Source organism: Erigeron canadensis, chromosome 2, assembly GCF_010389155.1.
Source record: "Erigeron canadensis isolate Cc75 chromosome 2, C_canadensis_v1, whole genome shotgun sequence".
In the NCBI taxonomy this organism is placed as follows: domain Eukaryota; kingdom Viridiplantae; phylum Streptophyta; class Magnoliopsida; order Asterales; family Asteraceae; genus Erigeron; species Erigeron canadensis.
Genome location: NC_057762.1, coordinates 18,664,405 through 18,677,848, shown reverse-complemented (window position 1 = coordinate 18,677,848; position 13,444 = coordinate 18,664,405). Strand labels below are relative to the sequence as shown.

General features: G+C 33.5%; 1 protein-coding gene and 1 pseudogene across 1 annotated transcript; both read left to right on the top strand.

Moving 5' to 3' along the window:
- Nucleotides 1–2,294: 2,294 nt before the first annotated feature.
- Nucleotides 2,295–3,268, top strand: LOC122587814 (annotated as a pseudogene).
- A 915-nt stretch (nucleotides 3,269–4,183) lies between these two features.
- Nucleotides 4,184–9,587, top strand: LOC122587813 (CSC1-like protein RXW8). The gene is made up of 11 exons (XM_043759979.1): nucleotides 4,184–4,466; nucleotides 4,583–4,726; nucleotides 5,217–5,280; nucleotides 5,475–5,684; nucleotides 6,149–6,331; nucleotides 6,999–7,297; nucleotides 7,385–7,664; nucleotides 8,320–8,595; nucleotides 8,681–8,914; nucleotides 8,982–9,148; nucleotides 9,575–9,587. The coding sequence occupies exons 1-11, from the start codon at nucleotides 4,186–4,188 to the stop codon at nucleotides 9,585–9,587; spliced, it is 2,151 nt and encodes a 716-aa protein (XP_043615914.1). The 5' UTR covers nucleotides 4,184–4,185.
- The last annotated feature ends 3,857 nt before the right edge of the window (nucleotides 9,588–13,444 follow it).

Here is a 13,444-nt window from a genome sequence, read left to right as displayed (position 1 = left end):
ATTGAATATAATTTATACTATATTATAAAGCAGATTTTCCCTAAATTTTCAACATTGAACTTGAAATTTTCAATATTGATTTTAAGTACATTCCCAAAATGCCCCTCCTATTTATTCTATATTTATCTAAAATAACTATAATACTCTTTCTCTCTCCTCAAATCTCAACCAATCATCTTTTTTCTCTCTCCTCCATAAATCATGTATTCTTTCAATTCATTCAAAATCTTTTATCTCAAAAATCGTATATCGATAAATTATAAAAGTTGTATGGGTGTTCTTAAAATTTCATGTTCTTTCATTAGAGATGTCATTCGATTTACTTTCGACAAATTTTTAAATCCGAGGGCGGAGCCCGTACGGCTAAGGCATTTGACTATCATACTCTATGACATATCAACTCCTATAACCTATTATACTCTATGACCTAGGTATCACCCACCATCTCACCGCCACAACGTGCGGGTACTTGCTCTCGGAAATACAAATGTATAAGCACAAAAGACATTTAAATAGAGAGTATGTAATATCTTTAATTTTATTTTATTGTTCTTATTTTTAGGAAATATTAAGACATACTATTCGATCTTCTGTACCCCGAAATCTTTATGTTTTAAGACGACAATTTAGTTTACGAATCATGCTATAATATGTTAGTGACTTACATTAATTATTGAAATTGTGATATCTACATATTAAGTTAAAGTATATATAAAAATGGAAAATGTTATATACAGTCTTTAGAGCTGTATTTAACGTACATAAAAAAATTTGTACCTTCTATATTAAAAGTCCGCCCCCTAATTTTCATGGTAAATGTACAAACAATTTATGCACCTTAAACACAGCCCTAAAAGCTGTATTTAGCTAATTCAAAATAAGAATTATAAATTTTGGTTTAAACAAATCCATATTTTTGATCTTTATTGGTCTTAACATAATAACACACTGATAGTTTACACCTCTACGTATTATAAAAATCGAATGGAATTTTGATGTTTAAAGAAAATCATTGTTACAAAATAAGCAACCTACCTCAAAGTATACTTTTATTCTTTTATTCGATTGATGTACGAGAACCGATTTCTCCTTCACTGCATCAATTGTATACTAAATCTCTCTTTAATATTTTATCTCTAGTCTCTTTAATATTTGGGAAATGTTAAATACAGCCCTACAGCCCTAAAGGGCTGTATTTAACGTGCATAAGAAAACTAGTATTTTCCATATTAAAAGTCTGTCCCCTGATTTTAATGGTAAATATACAAATAATTTGTGCACCTTAAACATAGCCCTAAGGGTTTCCCTTAATATTTTATCTCAGTATTTGCAGAAGATGGATTTAACTTGTCTGTATTTATATAGGCTAATTATATGTAAGATTGTTTCTAACTTGTCATGTTGATCCTAGTTAAATTCTTATCTTTTCTTTTTGTTCCTATCCGTAAATTACTACAACTCAGCAAGACTCATGTGGTTAATTATAGATGTTAAGTCTAGTCATTTTATTTATTGTTCTCTTACCCACCATAATCCTATTTCATACAAGTTTTTATTGTTAATTATCATTTTATCATTGTCATATACAATTACTAAATAATCACGTTACTAATTTTGATTCACTTTTTATTGTTATCCAATTCTGAATACAATATATATCCATTGTATTACCATCATTAATTTATAATTAAATAATTAGTAATTAGACCACGAGTACAACCATTTATATAAACGTGGTGATTGAACTATTTATTATATTATTAGTTATCTAATTATCACGTAGTTATTATTATTATCACTATTTCTTTAAAGAGTTTTATTATGTCAAATTCACATAGTTTTACTGACAAAACGAATAGGCCGTAATATTAGATAATATTATTTTTAACTTAACATTATATTTTAAGTTATGTTTTATATTTAGATGCATATTAATTTAGGGTATTATAATTATTGTCAATGATGTCGGGTTCTCAAAACGAGATGATTGTTTAGAGATGGGTATAAGTATGGAGAGAAAAAATACACACAAAGAGGGTGCAAGATTAGCTTTAGAAATATTGTACATGTCTCTCTATTTATAAAGAGAGCATTTACAACTTTAGCCCCTGGTGTTTAGTATGTGCAATATAAGTCCTATAGTTTCAATCATCTACTGGAAAACCCTATAATATATCTTTAAGAGTAAAGATATTTACTAGACATAGGGATTTCAGTTATTGTCAATTATCATATCACGAATGGTAAACGATAAGTGACGGTCACATTTAAGGTGGTTCCAACATAGATATGATAAAGATTTACAATGGCGAACCGGAGTACAAATCGTTCCAATCCAATGCTCAAGTTCAAATCATTTTAGGATCACTAAAAGTGCATTAAAAGAAGCATACAAACATGCCCAGAAGCTTAATAATGTCAAAGGGGTTTTGATCACAAACTCTTCAAACCCTTTGGGCACAACCATGAGTCAAGAAGAAATCGATATTATTATGAACTTCATCATGGAGAAATTAATCGATCCACATAGTGAGCGACGAAATATTTTCAGCGTCCGTTTTTGGTTCCCCAAGCTTCATAAGTATACTTGAAGCATCACATAAAAGAAATCTCAACGATTCGGTGGTTAAGAATCTTGTACATGTTGTTTATAGCCTCTCAAAAGACTTGGGCGTCTCAGGGATTCAGAGTAGGAATGATTTACTCAAATAACGAAATGGTCATATCCGTGAATGTCTAGTTTTGGGCTCATGTCATCTCAAACTCAACATCTTGTCTCCAACATCCTTGGAGACAAAAAGTTCATTAAGAATTACTTGGAAGAAAATGCAATAAGATTGAAGAAAAGACATCTAATGCTTGTTTCTAAGTTAAAAAGTATAGGCATCCAATGTCTCAAAAGCAATGCAGGATTGTTTTGTAGTTCGACATGAGACATTTGTTAACTTCCAACACATTTGAAGCTGAAGTTGAGTTATGGAACAAGATCCTTTCCAGTACTAAAATAAATATTTCTCCAGGATCATCGTGTCATTGTAGCGAACCCGGATGGTTTAGAATTTGTTTCGCGAATCTTTCAGAGGAAACATTACATGTTTCAATGCAAAGGATGAAGCTCTTTACACAGACTTTTCATTCTGATCATCACTATAACCCGAACCATCATCATCAAAATTCGATTTCAGTTTCACGAAAGTTTTCTGTGCTGAAATGGGTGCTTGGATCATCAATATTCGATTGCCAAACATACCACGAAACAGACTGCTAGACGTGTAACGTTTTATATATGTAACTATAGCTACATGTTATATGTCTTTCTTATGGTATTTATCCGTAAGGTCTTGTACATATAGATGTAACTATAGTTGGATGGTTATGTATTTTGTTATTTAATTTATTACGAGTATGAAGGTTTTCTAATAATTACTTTTTATTGGTTTAATGTGTTAATGGACAGCCAACTATATTCGAACGTTATTATGATTTCCCCGCGATTATCTTGCTTAATTACAAAAAAAAATAAAATAAAATAAAAATAATAGAATAACAAAATCCACCCAATAAAACCATTATTTCTGTTTTTTTTTTTCCTTGTAAATTAACAAAAACAATTGTCCCTCAATCTCATTTTCCAACCCATAATTCTGTTTGTGCATGTTCTCCTTTGATTTCTTTCACAATTTTGCTCTCAATGTTTTCGAATTAATGATATTATCTGGTTTACAAAGTTCAGAATCACCAGGTTTGTTTATTTGAATCGTCTGCACACTTTATTTCTGCAATTATAAGATCAGGTTACGGGTTTGAGCTTTTCTAATCCTTTTTCACGTATTTTTATGGATATTTAACGTTAAAATAACAAGAACATAAGAACACGTTGTAGGAAATATTGCTTGCATCGGGTTATAATTATATTGTAAAAATAATTTGAATGACTAATTTTTAGAATCATAATATATGCCTTGACATTTTGTATTTGTATTTGTAATTGTATTTGAGTATTTCAAAGATTCTGATGATTAAAGAAATGAGTACTAATTAGACTCAGATTATTATCTCTCGTTACTAATGCAGGTTTTAGCCTTTTATATTAGAAGAAGCAGAATCTTGTAATAATTAGTAAGAGCTTCAAAGCATTGCCTTTGATATTACATATCGGTTCAGTAACGTAAATAGGAGTCAGAAATGATCCTACCAGCATTACTCACTTCTGCCGGTTTCAATATTGTGATATGCGTGGGGTTTATGTCACTATATTCGATATTGAGGAAGCAACCCATTAATTTGAAAGTGTATTTCGGGCAGAGGCTAGCTCAATTGCAGCCGGGCCAAAAGAATCATTATTTCTTTGATAGACTTATCCCCTCTGCTGGATGGTTAGTCAAGGCTTGGGAAGCAACAGATGATGATATCTATACTTGCGGGGGTTTAGATGGACTTGTATTCATCAGAATGATTGTTTTCTGGTGAGAAAGAAACTTTAATAAGTTTTTGTCATTCAATATCCTTTAACATTGTGAAATGCCGTATGTTTAATCTATTATAATAGAGTCATTTTAATTTATATTTGTTATTTGTGCAGCATACGCATTTTTTCTGTTGCTGCTGTTCTTTGCATATTTATTGTGCTTCCTGTTAATTTGTTTGGGCAAGGTGTAGAACAGAGGACTCCAGAGTCACAAATGGACATATTCACTATTGCAAATGTTCAAGAAGGATCAACAGGGTATGGTTTGTGGTTGTGGATGTATGTACCTAAATATATACGTATATATGTTGTCTCCTTGACTATAAGAGGAGTTATATCGTTCTCCTATATATAGAGGTGGCAGATAACCGGGCCTGTCTGGTTTGGTAATGGTTAAAAACGTGTTTGGTAAAGTGATTTACGAGGTTGTATGCACTAATTATAAACTTTGGGTAGCTTTCAGCCTTTTTTTATTCGTTCCTTTTTAATAGCTAACTTCTTTATATGACCCATTGAAGTAAAAACACAAGGAAAATTAAGGCATTTATTGAGGTCGAAATTTCCCCCTCTTGTGTCAATTCAATGATCTTTTCGACCATAGTTCTTCATATGACCAACTTGAGATAAAAACACAAGGCAAAATCAATACATTTGTACGGGTGGATATTGTCATGTCCTCTGCTGAATTGAATGTTTGAAATCATTTCCCCATTAACTCGTATCCTTATTATTCGTCTTTTTCATTCAGGCTATGGGCTCACTTCTTCGCCCTGTATATGATATCTATATGTGCTTATGCTCTTCTATACATTGTAAGGATATAAACCCTATACTATTGTTGAACAAATGGATGATTAACTTTTGAAACCATGTTGTATTGATTTCATTGCAAACAAATTTCTCTGTTTCACAAAGAAAAGCAATCGGTACTTTTAAAGAATAGTTAAATTTGGGACGGTTTCCACTGCTATTTTTCTATTCATAAATAGCCTTGTGTAAAACTCAGGAGTTCAAGAATGTCGCAAGGATGAGGCTAGAGCAAGTAATCAGGTATCCAACAAAGCCAAGCCATTTCACAGTTCTTGTTCGGGGTATCCCATGGGCTGAAGGAGAATCATATAGTGAAGCTGTCAAAAAGCACTTCAGCGATTATTATAATTCAAGCTACCTTGCACACCAAATGGTTTATCGATCTGGTGCAGTTCAGAGATTAATGGTATGCATTTCTTTTTTGTCCTGATATTTTTCCACTCTAACATATGGTTCAGATGCATCTTTTTTTTTCTTTAAAATTTAGTTGTTCTATCAAATTTGTTTGACATATGTTGCATAATATTCAATTTAGTCCCATTAAGTTTTATTTATTTATTTTGATTTCTTTTAACAAATCCAACCTCTGAAATAACTTGAAAGGAAATTGTTGAAATGGGCCGTATGGGTGAAAGTTAACCAAAGTGTTCTCTTAAAGCCAAAAAAGTTTGTAATCACTATGTTATCTTAGACGATCTTATTTCTTTAATGTATATGCTATCATTCATGGGACAATTGTATTTTTTAATTTTTTATTTTCCAAAATAAAGAAGTTAGCCAGCAAAGTGTTACAGCGTAACCTAGCCTGGATTGGCCCGATATTGATCATCGTTTTTTACTCTTAGCTTTGGTATTGACTTTGTCACTCAGATGGAAACAGAGAAGATGTATAAGGTGCTCACAGAGACTCCTATAAATGAATATGTCCAACCAATTACTCAACCAATTACAGTGGGGTGTAGCCATATTGGAGGGATACCGGTTCCTTTTAAAACGCCAGAAGGTTCTACCAAAAAACGTAAACATGATGATAAACAAGACATGAAAGATCAGGTTAGAAGTTTTTCATCTAAATCATTCCCATCGTTGTTAACTTCGAACTATGCTTCATTTTTTATTTGACTTTGTTAACTAATAACTTTGCTTCTTGCATCTAGATATTGCAATGTTGATCCATTTACTGATTAGTTCATCTAATTGGAGGAATATTCTATCTCTAACAGGTCCAACAGATCCAATGAAAACAAACTTCAAATGAAATCAATCAGTGGAGTGGGTTGATTGGGTCAAATAAAATGTTGAAAGTGTATTTCCTATTTCCTAAATCATTTTTGTGAAAATTCTGATTTTTTCATTCTCACAGTTTTGAATGGGAAACTCACACATCGTTAGCTAATCTATATATTTTTCTCAGATGGTACTTGTACCTTCAGGGCACCTTAACTGCACCTTGATACAGCCAGGTCAAAGGCCTCATTTTGTGATCACATGTAGACAGTTTACTTGAACTTTAAAAAAGTCTGTGTTAGAGATGCATCTAACCCTTTTTTGACCCATACCAAAAGTTACCCTTTTTGGCTTTTATCCATCCTGCCCAACCTCTAACATAAGTTATTGTGATGTCAAGCTATTTGTGGTATACATATCTGTCTTTCGCTTGCGAATGGTGTATGCTTCTAGTGATATAGTCATCCTTGTCTGATTTCTTATGTTAATACAGGAAGTCGCAGCTGCATTTGTATTTTTTAGGACCCGATACGCTGCTATGGTGGCTTCACACTCCATCCAATCAAAAGATCCTATGTTATGGGTCATAGACTTTGCACCAGAACCACATGATGTTTTCTGGGCAAATCTTTGTGTTCCTCATAGATTGCTTTGGATCCGTAAAACATTAGTTTTTATTGGCTCTATTCTCTTTAGCCTGTGGTTTCTCTTGCCTACGACATTAGTTCAAGGTCTCGTCAATATCGAAAAGCTAGAGAACATGTTCCCAGTCCTCAGGGGGATATCAGAAACGTTAGGATCATCTGATTATTTTTTATGGCTGTAATATATTAAGAAAACTATGATACCATCAATAACTTAGTTTCTTGAATGTTGCAGACAGTACGCAAATATTATTTCGGGGTACCTACCGAGTCTGGTACTGATGTGTTTTGTTCTACTCGTTCCGCCTGTGATGATGATGTTTGCTACACTCGAAGGAGCTGTGTCTCGCAGTGGGAGGAAAAAGAGTGCTTGTTGCAAAGCTATAATATTCTTCTTTTGGAATATCTTCTTCTACAACCTTTTTACAGGAACTTGGTGGGATCGTATGAGTAAACTTACTGTTACCGGTCTCAAAGATATGGCTACCCTACTTGGAAACTTGATTCCAGGCCAGGTAAGGTTTTTTCTTAATCATTTTCAAATCTTCTTTCGTTGCTATAGTTAGCGATTGTGGCAGTTGTACAGTTTTATTAAATGATAAAAACATATAGTTTCACAAGTACGTTTTCTTCATTACGCAACATTCTGTCACATGTTCTTCCAAGTTACAAGATTAATGGCATATATATAGTACAAGTCATTCAGCATTTCTGAATCCTTCTATCAAATGATGAGAATCAAATTAGACTTTATGCCCTGTCATGGAGCATCATTTCCTTTGAATACAAGACTAATAATGTTATCAAACCGACTTTACAACAGACGCTCCACAGGCAATATTGTAACGAGTGACAGTAATGGATTTCACCATCTTCTTCATCTTACATTTTGTATATTAGAACTTAGAAGCATCACACCTCAACGAACTGGCATCATTCAACCAACCTTGTTGGATGAAAATTCCAAGTTCCAACCTTAGCTTATATACTGGATACCTAGTTTCCCAATTCTGAATACTATTTGTTAATGGGATGAAAAATGTGATATAACAACATCCCTCCAAAGATATGCTAGTTTTAAAAGTATATATCAAACTGTATACACACTTTGTATTGTTAACTGGTGGATACAATCTCTTACCCAAATCGTTATTTCAAACTTTTTTGCAGGCACCCTTCTTTATGACTTACATTATGACTTCAGGTTGGGCAAGTTTGGCGTATGAACTGATGCAACCATTTGTACTTATTGTTAATTGGATCTTTCAAGTCATTTTAATGCGGAAAGAAGGCTTTGGTGATCTCTACACTTTCCCATACCACACTGAAGTTCCAAGGGTTCTTTTATTTAGTCTCCTTGGATTCACATTCTCCATTTTAGCACCCTTGATATTACCTTTCCTGCTTGTCTACTATTTCTTCGCCTATTTTGTATACAGAAATCAGGTTCGTATTACATTTTGTGGTTATATCTCATTACCTTGTTTCACCTACATGGATGACAAGAAGATGACGTTTTTGATACTAACAGATGCTGAATGTATATATTACGAGATACAATACAAATGGAAGTTATTGGCCTGTTGCACATAATGCTGCAATTTTTGGTTTAATAGTGATGCAAAGTGTAGCTTCAATAATCTTTGGAATGAAAAACTTTGGAACTGGATCGTCACTGGCATTCATATTGATCATTTTCACGTCGCTTTTCAACCTATATTGCCGCCATAAGTTCTTACCACTTTTTTCAAATAAAGCTGCACAGGTATTTGCTCAAAACGCCTCACCCTCTTTATTACTTTCTCAACTTTTGATATGGTGATCTTTTGTAGGATCTTATTGAGATGGACCGACATGATGAGCATTCTGGAAAGCTTGAAGAGATTCTTTCTCGATTATTATCATCATATAATAAGTTTGGACCACGCTCTGGTAATCATCCGAATGATCTACTATCAGCCGAGTACAAAGTCACAGGAAGTAAAGACTCAGAAACAAGGTTCGGAATAGTTTTTTTTTTTTTCTTTTTTTCTGCGCTTTACTAACTAGAAATGGAAAGGTGGTGGGGTGGTTGAAGGGGAAGAGGGATAGTTGGGCGGATTTGGCAATAGAACTTCGATATATTTTATACTTGATCTTGGCCCAAATAGACGAACGAGCCCAGCCCTGAGAAGAATTAAACATTCGACAATGATTTTTTTTTTTCGGCACCACTACCCAAAATGTCTTAATCCGCCCCTGAGGTCAATTATTATCAAACTCTTGAATTCGTTTTACCCGTTCAACCCATTCTGCCCAATTTCCCTTTTAGCCAATTTATGATCCAATGATATCATTCATGAGTAGCTGGGTCAAAATCGCTACTCTCAGCTTATTGAAGTGCCATTAAGTACTATTCTCATGTTCTTTGATGTTCAATTTTCAGCCGAAAACGCTGAGCAGGGATCGGCACACCTGTGGCTTAAAGCTGTGATGCAGAGAATAATTAAACCAATGCATTAGGTAAAAGTGTTCATATCTAATTAGTCAAATATACGTTTTAGTTTCATATCCGGAGAACAAAACCAAAAAAGAAATCCATGTACAGAAAATGGTACGCCAGCGACTTTTGAACGGAATAGACAATCCTTAGTTTGCAACACAAAGATAGAATAGGTAACTTGTTACTTGAATGTCAGATTATGTACAAAGTTCTTTTTTTTGATCCGGGTGATTCTTTTTTATAGATACGACTTACTACTCTATTTGATAACTTGTAGATTCTGTACGATAAAACACATTGGATGATTTGTCTTGATTTTTCTGGTTATGAAATTCAAATTATAGCTCAAAGTCACTTGGGTTTTTTGCATTGTCGATGAGAAAAGGTGTTCTTTATTGTGTGGATTGGCCGGGGTATCAACCAAATGGGTTGTGTGTTCTTTTATTGTGTGGATTGGTCGTTAGATAATTACCTTAAACCGTTAACACATGTTATGCGGAATCATATTAGATCACTCATCGCTTTAGTTGTATTCTTTAGGGATAATGTCACCGGAGTGTAACCAACTATGACCAAAAGGTTATGTAATGTAACCAACTACTCGATTAGCTATCTAGTGTAACCACCTTTGATTTTTGAGTTATGTCATGTAAGTTAACGGCTACTTCAAGTTTCCATCCGGTTAAGCCAAGAATAAAGTTAGGGATAATGGCACCAGAGTGTAATTAACTATGAAAAAAATGTTATGTTGTGTAACCAACTATGACTAAAAGGTTATGTAATGTAGTGTAACCACCTTTGTAATTCCACTAACAAAAATAAAGTTATAGAATTATTCATTTCTTTTGCTTCATTAACCTTCTTCATTTCATCATACGGACTATGAAACACAACCCAAAATGGGAATGTAAAACCAAATATATTAACCCACCCGATTTATTATATCATCAATCAATATATCCTTCTATCTATCACTATATGTCTATATCTATATAAATCTCTCCTTCGTCGTCGTAGACAAATGGTTTCACCACGCCGATTCATTCTATAATATTAATCACCGCACTATACCATGATTAGATACCTCAATGGGTTTGCTTTATTAGATTTCACAACTATTGTTAAAATCTGAATGGCAATGGCTCAACAAAGGATGCAAAAGCTAAAAAAAAAGTCTGATCATGTCGCCAGAATCTGCTGCTGTTCTTTACTGTCGCCAAAATCTGTTGATGTTCTTCAAAAATGAAAATGATAACCGACAACTTGTTTTCCATCCGGTTGCTTACATTACATAACCCAACAAACAAAGGTGGTTACACTACATAGCTAGTTGAGTAACTGGTTACATTACATAACCTTTTGGTCATAGTTGGTTACACTCCGATGCCATTATCCCATAAAAATAAGGAAAATGATAATGACAGCCCTAAGGGTTGTCATTAACAGCTTATTACATGCATAAAAAGTAGTATTTTATATATCAATAGCCGCCCCCCTGAATTTTCGCAAGACAAAGTACAAATTTTAATGCATCAAATTAACTAATACTGACAGCCCTTAGGGTTGTCATTAACAAAACTCTACAAATAAAAGTGGTAACCGGCAACTTGTTTTGTATCCGGTTGCTTACATTACATAACCTAAAAAACAAAGTTGGTTACACTACATAACTAGTCGAGTAGTTAGTTACATTACATAACCTTTTAGTCATAGTTGGTTACATTCCCGTTCCATTATCCCTATACTTTACCAACTTTCATCTAAAACGGTTGTTTTGCGCAAGACTCAACACGGCTGTTCATACTATTATTGTTGTCTTTCATGACGTCATATATGTGTTATTTTGCAAAGATCTTTTTGCTTGATATGTTGGGATCTAAATCCTACTCAATTAGTCTTGGGCAATGGTATTGAGAGACAAATACATTACTTAAATTTGCTCCATTAGTGCTAGAAATGCATCACGATGCAGAATTGTATAGCTATTAAAAACACTTAAATACACAAAGCAAAACATATCAAGTTTATTAACACTCAATGAAAAGGAAGCAGCGTGGTGGTTTTAATCAGTGGTAAACATCCTGTACTCTTGACAAAGGCCAGATAAAAAGGCTGGAGGTCTTTTTCTTGGCAGTTCCTTTCTCTTTTTCTTTTGCTATCAGTTAAGATGCCAATATATGATGAATTAGTCCCAAAAATATGTTTGAATTTGAATGATTTTAGCGATTGAACTATTCGTGGAGCATTTAGTGATACAAAGAATAAGTGTAGCTCAATTGATAGATATGCTTATTACAATAAAAATTTTAAATTGATATCACACAAATAAATTAATAAATACTGTAACTCAATAGAACATGCCTCCCATTGCAAAAAGATCCAACTTACTAAACCCTCTACAGAGACAAAATCTGAAGGAATTTATGGTACTAGTGTACTTATTTTAATGAATAAAACCATTTTTATATTCTATGATAATAAGTTAATTAATTGATTACAATAAAAAAGAATCATAGATTATGTAACACCTGGGTTATTATCTTAATAATTAATTAGTACCATATTAGACAATTATACATTATGTAGAGCCGTTTGATCGATCCGAGTGACAAGGGAGGGTTTACAGGCTCGTCCGTTCTTGACTAATTGTGTTCTTGAATTTCCGTGTTAAATGATTCGAACTCTAGATAGTTGACAGGTCAAAAATAATGATCAAAGTTTCTACACATTATTAAGCCAATTGGACATTAAAAAAATATATATTTTAGTACCACGTATAGAAACAAAAAGTGAATAGTAACCTTAGTTTTATATATATTTTTGGTGGATGTAGAGGGGCTCTATCTAGTTTGCCTTCTTCAGAAGGGTATATTCTTCATGATTTTGACAGAGAATTTATGTTTGATGCTAATTAACTTTTTATTTAGTCATTAGTTTCAGCGTTATTGTTGTAATCTGTCTCTGATTATGCCCTTCTCTATCTGACATGCTTTTTGGTCAGCTTTCAACTCTTAATTCTGAAAAGCTGATTTTAGGTACGGTTTAGATTTATTTAATTTTATCTCTATCTAAAGTTAAAAACACTTGACAAAATAAGTAAGTAAGTAACTCTTAATGTCGTCTTTTACGGGTTTTGGGTCCCAATACCGTCTTCGACGGTGTATGGGGGAGGTTGATATATAGACAGCCTTACCCCTACCAAAGGTAGAGAGGCTGCTTCCAAGTTTCACCATAGGTAGAAAAGGACCTCCAGCCTTGCTGGGCATGAGGATCGAACTCATGACCTCTGTTTCCAGAGGCCAGAGGCATGAGCTCTAACCACTGATCCAACCCAGTTGGTTATTAAAAGAAGCACACAACTTAAAAACACTTAGACAAACTTAAAAGGGTTTAATGGCATACAAATGTAACCACATATGACCGAATGGTTATGTAATGTAGTGACCTATTCATTTGGCTATGTAATGTATGCACTTATGTTTTCTTGGATATACTATGTAAAATATGTACGGACTTTACATAGTATAGCCAAAAAAAATACATAGGTTCTTACATTGATTGACCCAAATAAAAAGAACCTTACATAGTATAGCCAAAAAAACATAAGTGCATACATTACATAGCCACCTGAATAGGTCACTACATTACATAACCATTTGGTCATAGGTGGTTACATTCGCATGCCATTATCCCAACTTAAAATGAAATATACACTAGTAGGCCATCGATCTTGAGTTAGTTTAGACACATGCATCCACTTAAACGTACCCAACTGAAATTGATAAATACGTACATACTGCTAGTAATCGTACA

What these genes read in the sequence shown, in the direction of transcription:
- LOC122587813 (XM_043759979.1), top strand. Translation starts at nt 4,186, where the DNA reads ATGATCCTACCAGCATTACTCACTTCTGCCGGTTTCAATATTGTGATA. An exon ending in GTTCAAGAAGGATCAACAGG is followed by an intron (nt 4,727 to 5,216) that starts GTATGGTTTGTG and finishes TTTTTCATTCAG; the next exon opens with GCTATGGGCTCACTTCTTCG. An exon ending in GAAACTTGATTCCAGGCCAG is followed by an intron (nt 7,665 to 8,319) that starts GTAAGGTTTTTT and finishes ACTTTTTTGCAG; the next exon opens with GCACCCTTCTTTATGACTTA.